Source organism: Erpetoichthys calabaricus, chromosome 15, assembly GCF_900747795.2.
Source record: "Erpetoichthys calabaricus chromosome 15, fErpCal1.3, whole genome shotgun sequence".
NCBI classification, from domain to species: domain Eukaryota; kingdom Metazoa; phylum Chordata; class Cladistia; order Polypteriformes; family Polypteridae; genus Erpetoichthys; species Erpetoichthys calabaricus.
Window position 1 is genome coordinate 13,460,002 of NC_041408.2, and position 22,142 is coordinate 13,482,143.

General features: G+C 35.8%; 1 protein-coding gene across 7 annotated transcripts in view; it reads right to left on the reverse strand.

Annotated features, from left to right (window-relative positions):
• cep170aa (centrosomal protein 170Aa) overlaps nt 1-22,142 on the reverse strand; it is a 115,512-nt gene that overhangs the window by 47,204 nt on the left and 46,166 nt on the right. For 6 of the 7 annotated variants that reach the window (XM_051919111.1, XM_051919110.1, XM_051919114.1 and 3 more), the window contains exons 8-10: nt 20,197-20,340; nt 15,363-15,830; nt 2,050-2,639 (exon numbers count right to left, since the gene is read on the reverse strand). In XM_051919111.1, coding sequence (XP_051775071.1) covers nt 2,050-2,639; nt 15,363-15,830; nt 20,197-20,340 — 1,202 coding nt within the window. Of the gene's footprint in view, nt 1-2,049; nt 2,640-15,362; nt 15,831-16,223; nt 16,332-20,196; nt 20,341-22,142 lie in introns of those variants that run through there. The other variant, XM_028820808.2, reaches the window with a different exon arrangement.

The window sequence follows — 22,142 nt, forward strand, 5'->3', positions numbered from 1 at the left end:
ATAGAGCTTGTCACTTTCTTCTAAACAGTTCTGGTTGCACATGGTGAATACCTCTTGCTAATTTACACTTAAAAGTAAGAGTGTAAATTTCTAAAACATCAATAAGCATGTGGGAAACAAAGGCATCTGTTAAAGTTGGTGCCCCATTTAAATGTTTGTAAAAGACTGCTATTCTTCACCCAACTGTCTCTCAGTCTAAGAGCCGTGCACTCTTAGCACAAGAAGAACAGAGAGTGGCAGCCTGTCAAGAAAGTTGCACATAAATGACATCAACTTAAACTACAGTACATTGACAATAATGTTATTATGTAAAACAAACATTTTGAATGAAAAAAAAAACTCTCCTTATTCTCAGCCCAGACCACATGATTAGGTTCTAATGCATGGTGAGTACCAAATCCTTCAGCACCCATTGAAGGTGACCCCTTTTATTGTTTATGTGATGTATATATATTTTATTAAATAAATTTGATCATCTACTGTATGTTTTCTCAAGATTAGGTAGCAAATGTGATTTTCATGCTCATCTAAAATGGTTACATTTTTAGTATGTATTTCTACCAAGTTTTTCCAGTTTTTTAATGTCTGTCTATTCTTATGAAGAATATAATTGGTCCAGAGGGACAAAACACATAATTTTCCAGGTATCACTGATAAAGATATAAATCTCTTTAAGCCTCACTTGCATAATATACATTGTTTATTGAAGCAACCTTATGATATTAGGCTTATGATATGCAAAAGTAAGTAAGATACATTGCTCTATATTTTAAGAAAGACACACTGAAAAAGGTGGTGAGCTAAAATAACAAAAAAACAAAACAAAAGGTAGTCTGGTAGGCAATGGGATTGCATAGGCAGAGAATGGGGAAAGACAAAAATAGGTTTTAAGAAAAGCATTAAAGAAGACACTGGCAAGGATGTTATGTAAGCTGAGTGTCCTGGAAATATATTACACAGGGATACAAGCATAAGCAAGGGAGGGAGAAGTGGAAACCCGGCCAAAAGTATACTAGGTTTCTCCTCCTCACTAAAGGGCTGATGACAAAACAGTACCTATTATTGCTGGACATTCCATTAAGACAAAAAGTAATGTAATGGATGCAAAGCCAAAAGTGGCAACTCTTCCTTCTAGGGGCATGCAGTCGTGGGGAATCATATTAGAAAACACTATCCCTCTCATATAGCAGTCGATGTGGGTTCTGCCCTATAGAACTGGCCCTTCAAGGGTGACTGAAGGCTGGGTTTTACTGTAAGTCAAAGTGTAAATAATAAGAATAATTTGAAACTAAAAAAACACAGACAGGCCCCAGGGTAGGGAAATTCCACAGACACAAATGAGCACATTCTTTTTCACTTAATTTCAATTCATTTTTCGAAGAGTGACTAAAATACAGTACTACTGCTTCACTGATATTTTTTCAATGCATTTGGGATGTTTTTCTGAAAATTAAAGCATTATTCAATTTGGCCTACATTTCTGTTAATTAATATTTGCAGTGCAAGTTCCAACTTACATACAAAATCAAGGATCACCTGTATTTAACCTACAATTATATTCATGCTATAAAATTAGGAAGGTTACTATAAATGAGACAGAAGTAAGCATTTGACTTTAAGTTGGATGATGTATGAAATACGCTCCTTGCTAGAAACGTTTATATAAAGAGGCTTTATCTGACTGAAAGCAAAGGGAAAAACACAGGAAACAGGAAAAAACTTATCCTTGGTACTGTTGTCCTACTAGTTAGTCCAGAGAGCCATGGGAGATTTTAGAAGCACAACTAGAATTAGTTGACAGAACTATCAAAATCAGTGTACGCAAGTATTTCTTGTCATTAGTCAAGTGAAACCAAAGACTATTTTGTGATGTACTGCTTTCTGTTTGTTCTTGATACATTAAAACAACATTAAAAATCAAGTGAAGAGTCTGTCTATCACCATATCATCCACATCCAACAGGGTTCAAGGTCCTTAACTAAAGTTCTATATGTACAGCAAAATATTATTTAAAAAAAAAAAAAAAACACAACAGCATGTTTGTCCTACCTTATCAATCATTCTTCGAGCCTCCTCCTCTTCAAAATTTGGATTTTCCATTTCAATTGTATAGGTTCCCTTATCACTTTGGTCATCCTCATTTTCCTTTTCTGTCACTCCAATATATTTTAGAGGCTTTGCTAGTTGTTCATTAGGGCTAGTCTGCTGTCCAACACTTGCAGAACATCTTAGTAGAGAAGAGTCTTCAGATTTTTGCTTCAGAATGTGTTTACTAGATTGGGAAGCAGCAAGAGGAGAAGGAGTTCCTTTACAATCAACAGGGACACCACCTTTCATTTTTGTAGGTGGAATGGGATTGGGGCCTTCTCCAGATATAGCAGCCATTGCCCCAGGTGCAGTCTGAGTGAATGAGTAAGACCTACGCTTACGTGGATTATCCTCATCAAAGAAGTCTATCATAAAAGCTGTCCGGCTCAAAACATGACTTTCCACACCTTGGATTCCTGGAGCACTTACAACATGTCCTTTATGACCATGATAAGCTTTTGCACGTTCTTCTAGTATTGCCCTTTTACTTGTAAGCCTGTGGCCTGCGCCATTCTCGGAGTCACTCTGAGTCCCATCCTCATGCTTGCTACCTGCAAATCAATAAAATGACAGTATAGGGATTTTTTAGTCTACAAACACATTCCCTGTTTATTTAGTATCTTCTATTCAGATGCATAATAATTCATTTTAAAAGCACATTTGTTTATCTTTTTTCCTTATAGGAAAACTATTTATTGCGATCATTTTAAATTACATTTATTTCCAGTGATTCACATTCTATTTGTTATTATTTGCTTTAGTCAAAAATTGTAACCTGGTCATGTAACAGCCGACATATACATTTTTCTTTTTTTTTGGCTTATGGTTTGTAAAGGAAATGGGAGAGAGGGGGAAAAAAAAAACACAGAAGGAGTGCTTAGCAAATGACTAAAACCAAAACGATTCAGCACAGTATCTGCTGCTTGAATCATCAATAAAAAACAGATGAAGGTCTTTATTTGGATGACAGAGAAGGCAAAGCTGTTACTGCCATTTGCTGCTAATTCAAAATAACACTAAATTAAACTGGTAATCAAATAAATGAGTCATACTGTTTTATTTCCTTTCCTGCACAACTCTGCATAAATGTTATGAAAATGTTAACACTATTATCTAAATACTTGAGATTTCAACAGGATCCTAATATTTTCATTTACTTTAATTTATTCAGTGCTGCAGTGTTCTCTTAGAAAAGAATTTTTGAATATCCACATTTACATTAACGAGGCAAAACAGATCATTGTTTACATATTTAGAGAGGCTTATTCAAAGTTAGGGTAAAAACCTGTATGTCAAAAATTGACACCTATCTGTAAATGCACACATTTAAAACAGATGTTCAAATTAAGCAGGTTTAGTAAATTAATCACCATTGTTATTGCTATATCTCACACACACACAAAAAAGACCTAATTTATTATTCCAAAATAAGCCAATTTTGGTAAAAGTGAGTGTTTTTCTGGTTACAGATTCAAGTTCTTCTTATACAAAAACAAACTCATAAAACCTCAAAAATTAGGAAAACATTAAATTACTCTTTTTGTCCTTTTAGAAAAGCAAAACATTGTCATATAATTAATATATTGGGATCTCAATCAGGAATTAATTCATGACTCAAATGGGAAACTGAAATTACTATGGGTAAAACACAGAATTAGAGCATAAAGAAAAACAAAAAACACACACATGAAAGAGCCTCTTACAGTAGCGCAAGAATATGACTGAGATTTGTAAATAAAGCATTCACTGGCATACAGACTGGGAATCAGTAAAAAAAGACTCTGTGAGGCAGCCAGCACCAGCTGCTAAAAAAAAAAAACACCAAGAATGCACATCAGAAAAGCCTTACCTTCAGTGTGCAGCTTCCATTTTACTTAAGTAAAAATAAAGATTTAAAGCTGCAAATGTACAATAACGTTCATCTCACTATTATGAACACTTATTATGAACACAAAAATGATTTCTGTGTAAATGTTTTCTGTCTTCTGCTAATCTATACAATTCACTGCCCATGCAAGAACTGCATATTTATATTACTCTGCCTGTACAAGAGCCATGCTGAGTTAAATCTGAATAATGCTTAGATCTTGCAACACGCCCCCCATCCCCCTCATCCTTCTGCTTTTGATTTGTTCAAATAACCTACAGAAGCCTAGAAGAGGCAGAGCTAGAAGTTCCTACATCCTGCCATAATGATCCGCAAAAGAGGAGAGGCAGGAAACAGTTATTTTTGAACAGGCTAATCTACACTGAAAAGGGTTATAACCAACTGGGCATCTTAAGGTCATCTTGTGCAAACTGTATTTTAGCTAATACAACATACTCAACTCCTAAAATGTAAAATATGCCTTCTGTGTTTTGGATGATAGCTTACAAAAATATCTTAATTAGTAATCCTAAAAACAAAGGCTTAATCCAGGTACCCTCATGGGTTTATTGTGCAGTTCAGAGATGAGCAAGGTGTTTTCCTTTTTGATTGTGGAAAACAAAATATGATGCTTTGAGTAATATGTGGTGTATACTTGGAATAAAATTATACATTTAAGCTTTGTATTATTCCAAATTAAGCAAAAACAAATTCTACATAATATAAACTGTTCTCTTTAAGAAGTGTTAAGTAGCCTGACCTTGAATAACAACAACATTTAATTCTTGTGACGGATGGCCGGGACCCATGTCTGGCTGGGACACCCCTTCACCACACCTGCCAGAGGGACAAGGGTGGGAAGCCCAGTATCTCCCCCTGGACGCTAGATGGCAGCCTCCCTGGGTTGCAGTGGTGCCAGGGCTTCATGGGGGTTGGAGTTTTGTGCAGCTCTGTGGGGTTCCGCAGGCGCCGCCAGGGGGTGCTGCAACAGGAGCAGCTGGTCCCTTTTGGGCACTGGTGCCTGATAAAAGGGAGCCAGCGACCACCACTCAGCAGCCAGAGTTGGGAGAGAGGAGGACTAAGCTTGTGGAGGACGAGAAAAGTGCTGGTGTGTGTGTGTATAGTTTCAGTGCTTGGGACTGTGTTGTGGCTGGAGGGATTATGATGAAGACGTGCCCTCCAGCTGAAGAAAAATAAAGGTCTTTTTATTTTATACGTGCCTCCCGTGTCAAGTCTGTCTCGGGTTGGGCACAATATAGCGCCTTTTCTTACATTCTATAGAACATTTTCATACACAGGATGTAAATCAAAAAAGTGCTTTACAAGATATCAAAGAAATATTAAAAGGAAAGAAAAACAAATTAAAATTGGATAAGAATAATAACAACAGGCCATTCATCCCAGCAAAGCTTGCCAGTTCTATTCACTTAACTCCTATAAAAATAACATAACAATAATATGATGAATGAGCAGAGATAACTTTAAATAATGATCCAATTAAATTCTTAAAAACAGCTTGGGAACATGGGTGTAGTCATCAAACTGATGAAAAGAGGATAAGCAGCCCAGGTGTGTAGTAAGAAATACAGCAGTAATAAGCATAAAAAATTGTAATCATTTAATAAATCAGCCAAGAAAATAAGCTTTGAGCAAGCAAACCCATATTAAATGCCCCTGTGCTTAAACTGTGGAAATAAATATGAGCAATTAAAAAACAAAAAGCGTAAGTTAAAGTGTAGTGTGTATTTTCACTCAAGTGCACACACGACACATGCTGTTTTTTCTTTCTTTCCTCCTTCTTTCTACCTCAATGAAACACCTGTCTCAGTATTAACGTACAACTAAAATCTCTACCCAAAATGCCAAAAAGGTCGCTTTAGTGAAATGCCACACAGAAAGGACCATGTCATCATCACTGCTCCAGAGATTGCACTGAATAACAGCTAATGTGTGTACCCATTTTCAAGCATATAGTTATCCACACCACACTCAAAGTTTTCTGGCATTTACTTAGTGATACAACACTAATTGAATTGACAATTCCCTTGCTTTTGACACTTCATTATTTCCCAGAGAAGTCTATTAGAAACTCTGCCACAGTTATTCCTATGTGGAATCCCTTTAAAGTTACAGCTGTACTAAGAGCAGATCTTTAACTACTTTACCAGAACCCTAAAACTATATCATTCTGCTCCTATCCAGAACCCAAGATTGCTAATTATGTGGTGTTTTCTGCTACAACTGTTACTCATCCATCCACTGCAAGCAAAGGTTGTTTTCCTTTCTCACTGAAAACAATGAAAAACAACTGCTACATTTCTGATTTTCGTTTATCATGTTGGATTGAAAAAAAATCACCATTTAAAAGAGCTGTCAACAATGCTCATTTTAGCTACCTCAATCAACATCATGCAGTTTCGTATGCGGCTGGCTTCTTAGCTGACTTGACAGACATTTCCTAAAACAATGAAGCATAATGAAAAAAATATTTAGGTCACCAGTATTACATTTTTCAGCAACTGTACAGAAGGGAAAGAAAAAAGAAGAGAGTCTCATTGTAATTTAGTACTGAATATTACTTCTTGACCTCCTGTACTCAACAGGTGTCCTGCTGCAAAGTATCAAGTATACCATACTGTTCATCAGGTGCATTCCCATTTTTACATTGTTAGTTTTCATACTGTCATTGAACTACCTATATTAAATTTTTTTTTTTTTTAATTTGTTAAACATGAAAAGAGTTACAGTGGGCCAACCAATTAAACAATTAAATTAAACTAAACAACAGACACAGCTGGGAAAAAGAAAAAATATTAAAGACGGTATTATACTTGGGATCAGCAGTACAGAGTAATGGGGATTGTGGAAGAGAGATGAAAAAGAGAGTGCAGGCAGAGTGGAATGGGTGGAGAAGAGTGTCAGGAGTGATCTGTGACTGACGGGTATCAGCAAGAGTGACAGGGAAGGTCTACAGGACGGTAGTGAGACCAACTATGTTATATGGGTTGGAGACGGTGGCACTGACCAGAAAGCAGGAGACAGAGCTGGCGGTGGCAGAGTTAAAGATGTTAAGATTTGTACTGGGTGTGACGCAGATGGACACGATTACAAATGAGGACATTAGAGGGTCAACTAAGGTTGGAAGGTTGGGAGACAAAGTCAGAGAGGTGAGATTCCGTTGGTTTGGACATGTGCAGAGGAGAGATGCTGGGTATATTGGGAGAAGGAGGTTAAGGATAGAGCTGCCAGGTAAGAGGAACAGAGGAAGGCCTAAGAGAAGATTTATGGATGTGGTAAGAGAGGACATGCAGGTGATGGGTGTAACAGAGCAAGATGGTGAGGACAGGAAGAAATACAAAAAGATCATCCGCTGTGGCAACCCCTAATGGAAGCAACCGAAAGAAGAAGATTAAATATGTTTGTGTAATCATGTGTTGTATCTAGGTTTCTTCTGTAGAGTTAGAAAAATTCAGTCAACTGTATCTCTTTGATTAGGTTATGTGTGCAGAGAACTCTAATTTTACAAAAGGGTGTGTTTTCAAGTTCCACATTCATTTGAAAGCTGCAATTTTCACATGTGTTTCTTAGCAGCAGTGCAGAGGTACTGCAAGCAGACAGTAAAGAATAAATAAAAATAGCAGGTACAACACAAGTATACATGTAGCACCCATATGTTAAAACTACATTCAAATATATACTTATATTTTAACATGAATATTAAAATCTAGGGCTTAAGTGCTAACGTTTATTTTCATTTTATTTCCTAAACAGTTTTCATCTTCAAATCAGCTAAATGTTTAAACATTTTATTCACATCCCTCCTGTCAACACCACATGGCAGACAGTTAGCAAGTTTTATGTCATCAGCTGTGTATACTGTAGCTAGTGTACATACGCTCTGTCCCCAAAATCAACAAGGCTAATGAACAGGCTGGGCATGCATGGCATAGCTCACACCACCATGTTGGAACTTTGATTTCTTCCACCAGTTCAGTACTAGACCAATGAAGTCACCAGTCAGCTCTTCACTGTCGATTTATAGAAAAACAGATGCATTACTTTATGCTACGATATTTACAACCTCCCTAAATGAAAGAATATTTTTTGTGATAAAAAGACAGAAAAATGTGAGCATTCCCTTTTAAGCAGTGAAACAGAAAGCTGTCTCAACACCACAATGAACTCACAGAGGAAAACGATGTCTTCTTTTACACACCAAATGGAGAAAGATAAAGATACCTAGATGAGAACAATAAGGAGAAAAAGCCTGAACTCAGACTAGGTAATTGCTACTGTACTTCTGATTATAGTGAAAAACACTATATTCAAACACAACATTGCACTTCAGTGTATCTGTTCTTAAAGAGTCAACGGTTACCTTGTAGCTATATAGTCAATAACCTCTAGACCAGTGTTTCTCAACCACTGGCAGTTCACAAGTTGCTATTTATAATATTAGTGAGTCACCACTCCAATGAGCATGCTTGGTTCCGAAAGAAGGTCCCACAAACTCACCCACTCAGACGATCATGCCTGATTCACCAAGGGGGAAACCCCCTAAGTGCCAACTCTGACACTTACATGGAAAAAAGTGGGTTGTGACGCCAAAAAGATTGAAAAACACTGTTTTAGACAGACCCAGTATACCCAAATAGCAAGAAGGTGTGCCTGGAACAAGCAGCTGATATCTTTGCTCAGGACTAACTCTCACATTCAGGAGAAGCTCTCGTATCTCTGGGAGAATTGTATATACCATAGTAGAGGAGGAATCTGCAGCTAATGGTGGCTGAAATGTGGTAGATGCCTTTCATGGCAGCCACCATGATACACAGTGGTGGACCCCAGCAGTAAATGAAGCTGTGTGACCAGGAGGGAAAGTTAGTTCTACAAATGAACTAGGCTTGATGCTTAGAAATCACATTGTGGAAAGGTGGTTCTGTTTACAGTGCCACATCAAAGCCAAAACAGTGACAAAATTACTACAACACAAATTAAAAGATTACATTACACTTACATCTTTCAATATACAAATCAACAGTTAGGATCTATTGAGAGACCCAACATAAAGTTTGGCATAAATTAAAAATCAGTTGTGATACTCTCTGTACTCGAACTGTTGTTTCCTCCAGATGGTGTAGCAGAGTGTAGAAGTTTGAAGTGTAAGGTCACACAGAACAGTAAATCCAAAGTTCCTAGTTTAAGCAGATCAGCAGGTCTGGTGCTCCAGTGGTAATGGTGACAGGCGATGGTAACACCTTTTGTAACTTTAGTTAAGATAATATTGTGCTGGTGTAATAAACTAATCAGTGTCAAAACAGGAGCATAACCAGCCCTTTTCTAGAAATCCTGAGAAAAATAGGAATCTCCTTGACATTTCTGCCCAAGAAATGTTTTGTTACAGTGTGACGATGTGGGTTCTGCAACAAGCTCCCATCTCCTGTTAGGGAGTTCTTGAACCCAACACCGTCGGTAATGTCACCGATGAGCTAGACAGTGAGGCAATAAACAATTGAGCAAAGGGGATGATATTTAAAGTGCAAAAGTGCTTTTATTAAAAGAACAAATCAAAAGTGCAACAGTGCAGTTTTCAAAGTTCAATAAATAAATAAATAAATAAACAGCCCATTAAAGAAACGTGGAGGTTAAAAGACACAAAAACAACAATCCTTTAAAACGAGGTTCAAACATCTATAGGAAGCAGTCTTTAAAAACAAATGACAATCCCGGTGCTTTTTAGTTACTCTGGCGGTCCCCCTTGCTCCTCCCGTTTGGGCTGCTCTACAGGCGAGACATTCTTTCTGTAGCTGGCCTTCTACCTGCTCCTACTGCAACCGTCAGTAGCCTTTCCGATCCTTGGCTCCGGTAGGCTTACCCTGACAGTGATCTGGGAAATCCACCAACGGCCAAGGCTCTCACGTGGTGGACACCACGTTCCCAAGTCCCGATTCCCCACGGTCTTCCGTGGAGAATCATCCACTTTCTCGTCACTCCCGTCCTTCATAAAGCTCTGCGCGAGTGACAACAACTACGCCTGGGGTGTCGGCCTCACACCCAGGTTGTCTTGTTCACTCACTCACTCGCACTGGCGCACTCGCTCTCTCTCCCTTCCATTCTTCCTTCCTGCAACCTCCGTTTCTTTCAGTCTTTCTTTTTCTTCTCTTTCTTTCCTGTTCTTCTCCTTCCTTAACCAGTTCGCGCTTCGCTATATATGCGGGGAGGACATGGCAGCTGCAGCCCATTAGCCACAGGAACAATCATGGATGTGGGCAGTCTCTCACCTGTGCACTTAGGTGAAAAACGCCCACACCGTAGATTGCCCTGCGGCTCGCTACAGTTACCACGCCCCCTCGCTAAGCCGCGAGCTCGGCGATTATTTATTTAATTAAAAATGGCCTTTGGTGGGAGAGCTGTGGACCCATAACACCACATACAGATTTATGCAGCATATAACTAAAAACAAAGGAAAACTATGCATAACAAAAAAATAATAAAAAACAAATATATTGGATACGAATGAATAATATGCCATAATCAGGTATTAATATGGGTGCAAGTCTTATTAAATAAACAGACCACAGTAAAGCACTGAATATTAATTCTCACTGCTGCCTGCAAGCTGTCAAGTAGAAAAAGAAAAGAAGCTTTTCATGCTATTCTAGCAGGAGCTCTGGATCTGATTGAGAGTTACTGACAGACTGAAAGAGGGCAACTGCAAAGTAGGTGGGATGTTGCCAGCAAGGCTGGAGAAACTTTTCCATCAGCTGGGGATATTGTCAAGAGGCAGAAAGGCATTGTGAGGAACTCCTTACCCCAGGGGATACATCCTTCCTGAAATTGTCAATTCCTGCCGCACTAAATATGGCTGGGTTATTCTCTGTGGCTTATGTCACTGTGGTGGTTAAAAAGCACTGTAGTGAAAAGACTGCAATGAACAAGATCCAGAAAGCACTTGATGTTGTGTTGGTTAATACCTCTCTTAAATGTTGTACAGTGCCTTGAAACCGGTATACTGTGGTAGTAAAACAGGATATTAAGTACTTTTCTTGTGGAGCCAATTTCATCAACCTTCAACTCCTTCCATTTACTGGTACAGAAGACGATCAATTATAGCATTAAGTAGCATTCTCTTCAGTTGTAATAATCAGTCAAATTCTTTTGGGGCAGTGATGGGAATATGTGAACCATTGATTGCACTGCAACACTAAGGAAATTCAATTTTCTTTCAAAGCCACCTACAGGTCCCTTCACTTCCTTTGTGGGAGACATATTCTGCAGAGCTGACTGGAAAGCACAACAGACTTCCCAAATACTCTAGTCTACTGATGGTTTTCTTATTCTAAAAGCAGTGGATGAAATTTTAAAGCCATCACCAGTGACAACATGTAACCACTTATGAGATGCTTCCAATGAGTAAGTATTTTTGAAATTTAATATCTTTTCAGAAAAGGTGTGAATATAGAAAAATGTGACACGACACATATGGAGACGAGGCAGCCAGTTGCATCTCATTGAATGATCCAAACAGGATTATATTCCACCATTCTTGACTTTGTTGATTCCTTGACACACCAAGCTGGTTGTTTTGATGAGAGCTGTAACAATTGCAGCATAATACCTCTCATCTTTTCTTAATAATATCTATAGACAGCTTCTTCTGTGGTCTTCTTCATACAGTCTTACTGATAGTGAGTACAAAACTTTGGTGACCCCTTCATGCCAAACCTCACAAAAGAGGAAGTTGCTATACTGTATTGGTACTTTGTATTTTGCAAGGGAAAAAAATCAGATTTGCATGTCTTAGTCTTACCAAGATCTTAGTAACAAAGAAATACGTAAATATAATAATAATAATAATTATAGTAATAACACTTTTTATGCTTGGTCTTTGGCAATTACACATTTACTCAGGTAGTTTCTCTGAAATTGTTAGTTTTTTTTTTTGTCTACTTAGGCAATTTCAGTGCATTCCTTCCTTTGTGTTTATGTTGAGGTGAATAAACAAAAAGGAAGGAATACACAGTAGTTCTGTCCTTTGTGTGGTTCAGCATTGTTCTGGGTTTTAAGGAATGCCTCAAGCGTGATGTCACCCTTGTTTAATATCTCAAACTACGGCTTCCTGTAACCTTTTGGTGCATTAATTTATATACAGCATCTATTTTGGGGATTCAACAACTCCATTAACATTACCTTAGCATGCAAAAAAAGAAATCTTTCTCTTAATAAGAACAGTAATGAAATTTACTTTCCTGAAACATTATTACATTTGTTAATCACTATGTTAAATTTGTTACAATGATAACATTTTAATTTTAAACCACGGATAAGTGTTCAGCTTATTGTACTTTTCAACTACCCAAAAGAAATACAAAAATACACTGTACTGTAATTATGTTGCTTGAAGTGAAATAACATACCCCATGATTGAGCTCAATTCTGTAAACATTCATAATAATTTAATTCAAATGATTCATTTACTCTTTCTTGTGGTAGTGTTAAATCTGAAATTTCTATCACACACAGTTTGTAGGACACTGACAGATTTAATTCCGTATGTTTGTCAGTGAATTCATATTTTCCACTACCCAACAGTGGTTTGCAGAGAACCCATTTTGTTTTATAAAATGAAAATGAAGGCATAATAAAATAGTTCTTCTCAGAGGAAATATAAAAGGGTCAAGGTTCAGAACAAGAAGTTTCTACTATTATTGCTGTTATATATGATTACTTGCAATGAAATGCTAAAGTGCTGAAACACTGTCCTCTCTAGCACTGGCCACAGGCACCAAGTGGTTGTTTAGCTTGTTCATGCCAGGCTATCTTTCCTTCTATGTGGTGCAATGAAGGAGTGAGTTTGGGAGTCACAAGAGGCCACCCCCATCTGATTTACTCTGTGTCAGCAATGAATCTGGAAAGTTATTTCTTTGTTGCTGCAGTTATTCCACATATTATTTTAAAGGACAAATTAACAAGCCGGTCTTTGTGTTCTGTTCATGACTCATCCCAGTGCAGAAACTCAGTATTACAGACTATACTTCATCCTTGTATAAATGTGTTTTATGTATTGTTTTCCATCACCATATTTATTTGTTAGAGGAACGAATTTTTCTTACTATTTCATAACTGACAACTGATCATTTGATCAGTCATTACCTTTTATAGGAGGCTTATTTTCTAACATAGACAATATTGCAAGAAAACCTTTTATTTATTCATTGCACATGAAAACATTTTACATGCTGGCTATTCACAATACTGAAGACAGCTACATACATTATGTTAAGGAAAGGCAGGATATTGATGTGTTCAGAAGTCTGTTGAGTTCATAGACTATTAAATGACGATTTCCCTCAAACTTCAGCAGACATGAAATAAAAGCAGACACACAAATCAGATGGTTGTTCTTTCGTATTTAAGTGGTTGCCACAGTTTGCATGTGTGTGCTTATGTTGCCCCGCAACAGAATTCGTATGTTACATTTTTTAGCATATGTATGTCAACATGGACACTAAGAAAACAGAGGTGCACAGATAGCTCTCTGGACTAGTGCTGATCACTACACTGACATCAAAATTTACATACATATGTGCAGATAAGTGAATACGGAAAACATGAACTGGTCCTTACTTGGGCAGCTGAGAACAGCATTTGTTTTGGAAGGAGCAATGTTCCAGACTAATGTAACATTTGCAGTGGGTAATATACTTGACAAATTCATTCAAAATTCAGCATTTGCTAACAATTACAAAGCATGAGCAAAACATGCTACCAGTGCTAGGTTCATAGGTTAAATTATCATCCAGAATATTTCATGTGTTATTTGTAAATTAACAACATTTCTCAGAATAAGAAATGAATTAGATGAGGAAATAAAATAATTTGAGTATTGGAAAAAGTAGTTTTTCAGTTGTTGCATAACTCTTAATAATTGTTTTTAAGCTACTGCTTGCTGTTCTGGGTGGTGTATGCCAGGACATCAGCCCAGGAGAATAACAGCTGGACATTTTGGAAGCTGTACCTAGATAACTCAGAAGCTACATTTTGTTTGAGGCAGCTATAAAAAAAAAAGACTAATACTAAAAATGTCCTAACATTGAGGTTTAAATTTCATTTAAATAAGAAAAGGACTACAAGCAGTTGGGCAGTAATTTTTTTTATATCCTTGACTGGACAGAAAAGCAGTTGAATTTTACTTGATGTTGTTTTTTAAAATTCTTAGCAAACAATAAATAATATGTCAGGCACCTCATTCAGGTGTCGTTATTACAGGACAAATTAAGTGAAAAGAGACTAAACATATATAGAAAATATATTTTGAGAATATTTTAAAATATTCTTACTGTTTCTAACTAAGTTTTTATTGCAATGTATCAGATTTATGACATTTAGAAGCATATTATTTCAGTGGGAGTGTTAAAGGACCTGACTTAATATTTTAAAGTATCAAATATAATTTTGGTGTCTCTCTGACAGAGATGAATTTGATTCTGTGTTTAAGTGAGTGTGATGTAACCTTTACAATGGAAGCAGAATTGGGATCTACAAAGATGATTACCAAAAACACTTTAATAGGAAATGATTCGTCACAAGATTATTACTACTCCGGAGTTTCAAAAATTATATAATTACCTAAACTGTTTAAACACCAAGCTTTAGTATGCCTCTTCTCCAGCAATTAATTCTTACCACGTTCCTTATCACCATCACACTCAACATTTTCTCATTAATTAAACTCTGCACAATGCCCTAATCATTCTAATCTTAGTCCTTTCATATTCCGTTTGATGTTCTACCTTCATTAGATAAGTCCAACTCCACCATACATAGTTTAATTGGCATACTGGCATTAGCTTTTTCCTTCAAAGCCAAAGAGGCTCTTTGGCATGTTAGAATGTTAAACAGTGAATGGAATTTCTTCCATGCACAACTCATCTATGTAACAGGACAACTAATTGAAAATATTTATGGTTACGGTTACTACATAAGCATGCAGCACCCTTCTTATACATAAACAACAACTTAGGTCATTATCTGCAGCGTGTTGACCATCCATTTAATCCATCATTGATCATCCATCCTTTTATAAATGCATTTTCAGTGTAAAAGATCTTTCCAATATATTAAACGTGCATGCTGTGCAGCCATTTACTCACCTCTTCAAAACCTCCAAACATGTCACACTGATCTTTTCCAGCATTTACCTTCAGAGCATTCAATTCCATACCAGCTTGCAATTGTAATATCATCATCTTCAGTTGCTCTTAGCTTTTAGCCACTACCATTAAGATTACCAAAACAGTGTACAAGATGTCACATGGCAGTGCCTTACATACAGTACTCTTCTGCTCACAAACTTCCTTACAATTAAGAACAGAAAACAAATAACTTTTAGAAAAAAAAGTCATCTTACCCTTTAATCTCTTCAGATGGACAGGAACATCACTTTTTATGCTTTTTGAATCCTCTTCTGTGGATTCTCTCCTAGCTATCGGGGGGTCATTTTGTGCCAGCCAATCTGCCACTTTATTTTCAGCAGCTATCATGGCAGCCTGCAGGGTTGTAAGTTCTTTCCCTGATGGCGGAGATTTTTTTGGTCGAGCACGATGGTCTGGGTTAAATTTTGTTACATGGTCTTTGATGGTCACTTTTCCTGGGGAGCTATCATCAAATTCAATGGTGAAAGAAGCATGCCCTGCTGCAGCCCCATGAGGTCCTTCTGTATCTTTTGTCGGAATTTCATGAATTTTGCTTTCAGTCATTTGGACTGTCTGCTGAGCTTCCTTGGTGGGGATCTCAAAGTAACTTGGCTCTCGACACAATGAATAAAGACCGTCTTCTTTTCCCCCTTGATCTTCAATTTTCCTGTGATCTTTATCTCCTGGAAAACCAATATCACTGGATGTAAGGCTATGCTGCAATAAGCAATTATATTTGTAATGAAAGACAGTATTAATTTCCCATAGCAATGTAGCAGTATTAATTTCCCACCCAATGTATTAGGGTTTACTTAATTTTAAAAACAAAAAAGTCAAATGAGTGAACAACTCATAATGGTTCATCACTTAATGAAAAGGACAATTAAAACAATATTACCCAAGATTGAAAAATGCAAGGAAAACAATATATTGACAAAACTGTCCCATCAAGTACAATATAATGCAGATATTTATGAAACTATCAGTTTATTCTTTCAATTTCGAATCAATTAAGTTTAACTGAAATATTATACTTAAAATACACATTTGTTTAAATTCAAAAAAGATTCACTTACTGTAACTGGAAGTTCAATGTTTGAACAAAATACTACTGCACTTTGTCTACCGGATTCGTTTTTAACTACAGTTGCCAAAGTATAGAACTAATCCTTCCACATTTTACATGCAGTGCCTATGACTGGAAACATAAAAGCAGAACTGAAAACTAAAACTAAGAACTCATTCTCCCAGCACTCTAATTCCTCTTCAGTATTCTGTGATTAGTTGTGTTCAACCAACAAGCTTTTGCCAAAACTTACACACACAGGCACATGTGCGCACACACACACACACACAATTCATACAGGATAACACCATTTTCTGTGAAATGGTAATCTGACATTTACTGTATTTTCAAACTGGCAAATGAGTTTTACCAAGACACTTTTTTTGTTTTATAAAGATCAAGTGTTCCCACCTCTGCCATAAGTGTTACATTGTTTTCTACTGACTTCTTAATTTTTTTTAAAAAAACATAATAATACGACTTTCTAAAAGTTTATCAAACAAAACTGGGCTTTATTTCTGGAAATGTCAACAGCTAATAAGAGAATATTGTAGCTAAATTCAATCAGATGTTCATTTTCTTTTTGCATATTTATTAAAAATCTGTATAAACTCTGTGGCTATTGAAAGAAGCCACAGCATTCAAATAGGTACATAAGAACAAAAGAAATTTAACAAACAAGAGAAGACCATAGCGTTCATCAAGCTTGTTTGTTTAACTAATAGCTAATAGTATTTGTATACTTGCATATGGTTGAGATGACAATAAAGTTTGCTTTGACTTTGAAGATGTTTCAATTAACTCATCCAGATAATTCTTAAAGATTATCAAAAGTTATGCTTTAACTATATGACTCTTGCAGTTTGTTTCAGATTACCACATCTTTCTGCGTAGAAAAGTACTTCCTGGCTTCAGTCGTAAATGTACTTCCCTTAAATTTCCACTGCTGTTCTCATGTACATGACTCATGGTTTAATTGAAAGAATTATCAGTGTCTTTGAGGATTTTAAAGACTTGTATTAAGTCCATATATGAATCCAATCTTCTTGAGACTTGAACAGGTTTAATTCTCTGTGTTATCAGAGTAGGGTATGTTCTTAAGTTGTTAAAGTGACACAAAGCCAATTAAAGACACAAGAATTAATAACATTTTATACTACTCCCAAAAAAATTGAAACACATTGTGAATAGTTTAATCTTTAGAATATGTCTCCAGAAAGCAGAAGTGTCAATACAGCTGATTGCTTAAAAACCATTATATTAATAATTTTATCATAACATTTGTAGCTTCCAGCCATTGAGAGAGATTGTTTCTGCAGTATTACATTTAGTTGCCTACTGGTGGTACGCACATCCTAATCCTACGCAGAAATAACTGGTTTACAATGAAGGTATCAATCACTTTAGAAATTAATGTCAGGGATGTCAGAAAACCTGTGATATGAATCACATATAAATGTAGATTAGGCAAAAAAGGCTATAAAACATCTGTAGTAAAATTCCTACCAATGCAAACCTCCTAATAATGAACATCCTAATATTCTGGATGTAGAATACATCTGCTTTCAGCAGTGAGGCAATGTGGTCTAGTATGCACGGTTAATACAACCTGAAAAACATTATACTGGCTGCTTAAGGTACATTGCTTAGGAACTGCATTTGCCATGAAAAAAACTTCAAAAAACCACAGACAAGATGAAAATTCATAACATTCAGATGCATTTGGGGACTTAGTTAACTGATTTGAAAATGTAAGCATTTTATATTTTTTGGTTACCACATTTTTGTTTATTATATACATTTTGTAAAAATGAGTCATATTAAAAATAACAGTAAATGCAATTACATGTTTGAGTAGACTACATGAAAAGCACACTTTTTAACCATACTTTACAATGTCATGTAGTTAAAAATGTAGCCCTAATAGTCTTGTGGTGGCTCAAATGCTTTCACAAACAGCAAACTCCAATTCAAGTGATGTACAAATGTCATTGATTGATGTTCCATTATTAACTGATGATTGTGGAGAATACACAATGTGAAACATATAATTTTTGAAAGAAGTACCCAATGGAGAATTAAAATTTCTTTTGAAATGTCAAGATAAAATTATCGGCTTCATGAGACCATATGGAGAATAGGTTTGGAGATTTGCAGGTAAATTATAGTGTCAGAGAAATACAGAATTATTATAATGTGCAGACAGGAGGTTCTTCATAGTCTAAAGTAAATAATGAATACATATTTGCTAACCCTGACTTGCAGAGTGACACTTGCATAATTCCTTTCATCTTACATTCATTGCTAAATGTTTTTTTTTTACTTTTATGGCTAACTTACCTCACTGCTACAGGAGGATTCAGATGGTGTGCATGCAACTCTCATGGCATTTGACTAATATGTATTAGGAATCTGCTTTGCAGTCAGGTGTGGCTTTTAGTTAAGTACAAGAGGAAAATATACAAAATGTTTCAGATTAAGTAACCACTCCCAAGGTAAATTGGAAACTGTGAATTAATCAGTTATTGAAGATGCACAGAATGTTTTTCTGTTTTAAAATAGATGAGTCTGCAAATTTGTAGGTGCTTGTCAATGGGAGATATTTACATTTCAAACATATGTACAGTGTGAGGTCTTCAAGATATCACAATGAAAATTTAACTTTCCTGACAATTTCAGCAAAATCGGTCCACATGGAGAGGAGTTGTTTCATGTGGATGGACAGAGAGATAGATATGGCAATTGTGCTTTGCGCATTACATGTGAATGAACTTAAAAATTAATCAATGATTGAGCCAAGATGTCCAAGCATGTTTGTATAAAAAATGCAGTGCTGAGACTACTTCACATAACAAATTGCTCTTCATTCATTCATTCTATGATATTACAGTTTTTACTGGGTTGTACTGTAAACTGAAAAATTACATTTTTCACTAAAAGATTATCTGTTACATCACGTGATTGTCCTATTTTAAAAGACAGACAGACAGACAAATAGATACATAGCTACTTTTTAAAATCTCTAATATTTATCGATGTATAAACTAATTTTGTGATATTAATTTATTACTAAATATAAGATACTCAAAATAAGCATATACTGTACTGTATACTAGGAAATCATATCTTTAGCAAACAAAAAAGTTACGCATTTTTCTGTAACAACAGCTGCCTTTCTGAAGGTCCCTGTAAAGCTTAAATATAACCTATATACAGTAATTAATACCTAAAAATACACATTCCCAACTCAGCATGATCAAAAATGTGACTGATAACAGCATTCAAAGGCATTCAGAACTAAACTGAAATACAAATGCTGAATCTGAACTTTTAAGTTCTCTGGTTGACACCAAATTTTATGGAAAGTTTTTTCCCCTATGGTTATCATACAGTTTTATTTGTAAAAGAAATTACCGATGCCAAATTAATTTTCTGCCAACACACAAATAATAATTTTAACATAATAAAAATTCTTAGGTGCATGATAAAGTACTACAAAGCTATAATATAACTGGTAATTATGACTTAGTATAATGTAACTCTGTCTTAGTTGTGCAAGTAAGAAGCAATGAATAGGCAGGCAGATTTGAGCAACAGTGACAGCTTATGGCAGATAACTTCCATTTTAATATGCATCTTTCACCCAGGCTGGATGTGCTAGCAGGTTGGACAATGACTGACTGGATGTGCTTAAAACTCTAAGCTTGTGACTATGAAAACAATTACAAATCACTCCACCATTCAGAGCTCAAGATCAGAGTACAACAAAGACAGTTATGCAGCAAGTGTAACAATGATTATTTTTTTTTATTACAATTTACAAAACAATGAAATGTCAAGTTCATATATATATTGACTAAATAACACATTACAAATAATTAAAACATAAAAATATTTGCAGTATAAAGATAAAATGCATTAGTAACTTCAAATGACATACTGTTTTTCTGTTTCTCAATTTAAATATATGGTATATACTCTACCTCCAACACAGTTCTCAGAGTTCTTGCTCCCAGCTTTAGTTTCCTGTTTGAAGGAATTTTCATCATCAGCATCATCATCACCCCACCAAGAAGGCTGTCCATACAAAGGTGTTCCTCTGTGAACTGCAGATATGTCCCCTAAAACTGACATTCAAATGAGAAAAAATAAATAAATAAATAATAATTTGAGCAGAATAACTAACCCCTAAAGCCAAACAGCATAACAAGGAGAATATTTACATACATTTATTACATTTGCTTATTTCGCTGATGCCTTTATCCAAGGTGACTTACAACATTTACAATTCAATTAGTTAATTTTCTTTTGGTAGAATATGTAATATAAATTTACCACAAGTAACATATTACTTTGTAATATGGAACACTTAGTAGTTTTATTTATCCATTTAACACTTTCACAAGCAAACCTAAAAAAAGACATGAAAATTTCCAAAGCTTTACCACTTTTCAAACTATATTTTAGCTATAAACTATATTAATTATGGAGAAGTAATTAGGAATACTCTCCGTTAATTTTAATTAAAGCTTTACTTAAAAATAGTCATGAAAATGATGATAATAAATCTGAGACCATATGTTAAGTTTCATTCATTTCTCTGCCATTCTCCTTCTTTAAGGCTCAAATCAGTCTGCCCAATCAAGCCCGAAATTCCACCTTTCCCTATTATACTTCTTATTAACAATCCAAATATTTAAATAGTTTTAAAATTGACTCTCCTAACTAAATCATTCTCTGCAGTCACATACAATATTCACTTTATTTACTACATGCTTTGGTTTCATGATAGAACATGTGAGGCTCAGGAACTGAGCGTCAGAAATGGTGGTGATATGCAATACACCTCAGAGAACTGTCCTGTCTCCCTTCCAGTTTACCCTCGACACAACTGACTTTCAGTAAAATACCAATTTACAGAAAATTTCATATGACTGGCTGGATTAATAATGGAGATGAAAATGGAGCACAAAAAGGCTGTGAGAGACTGTGTCTTATAGTGCATGGATAGCCTCTATGTCTGGTCACTATTCAAGGAGTGGATGTAGAAGTGGTCCACATTAATGACAGGTTGGACTGGTCTTGGAACACAGAGGAACTATATAAGAAAGGGCACAGCAGACTCTTTTTCCTTAGTAGACTGCATTCCTTTAATATGGGAAGTGACAATCTTCACATCTTTTGTAAATCTGTGATGGCCAGGGCGATTTTCTACACTATGGCGTGCTGGGCTGGTAACTTCAACAGAGGCCTATTGAATCAAAAGGCTAATTAAATGAGGAGACTCAGTTATAGGAGGTAGTAGCCAAAAAAAAAGTGCAAAAGTAAGTGCTATTATGAACAATGCTGCACATCCTTTCTGACACTGTAACACTGAGTACTTTCAGCCAATGAATTATTCAACAAATGCTCCTGGGGCTCCTTTATACCAACAGCAATACATCTGCATAATGCCTCATTGTGACTGTGACAGCCAAGTCAGAACTTCTCTTTCCTTTAGTTTTTTAATTTTCTTGCTGGTGTGTATTCAGACCAAATTGTGAGTGTATATTTAGTTATTTATTTACTTATCTACCTATCTATTATTTATTTAAAGAGCTTCTGTAATAAATCAAATGTCCCCCTGGGGACAAATAAAGTTCTTTCTGTCCTCACGATGCCCCAAACTAAATGTTGATACTCTTTCATTTTACAATTTTAAGTTCATTTTGCAGTTTCTGCACAATATACATTTATATTTATTTATTGATTGATTGTGTTATTTGCCCTATATGGGTCTGGATCCTTGTTTTTTATGTTGCTGCTGCATGCATCTAAACATTTTCTTGGGATTAGTAAAGTTTATCTAATCTAATCTAATCTTATGTCTGAATCTATTGGAAAATGTAATACATGCTATTCATTAAAGTGGAATTAGTGCTACACCACA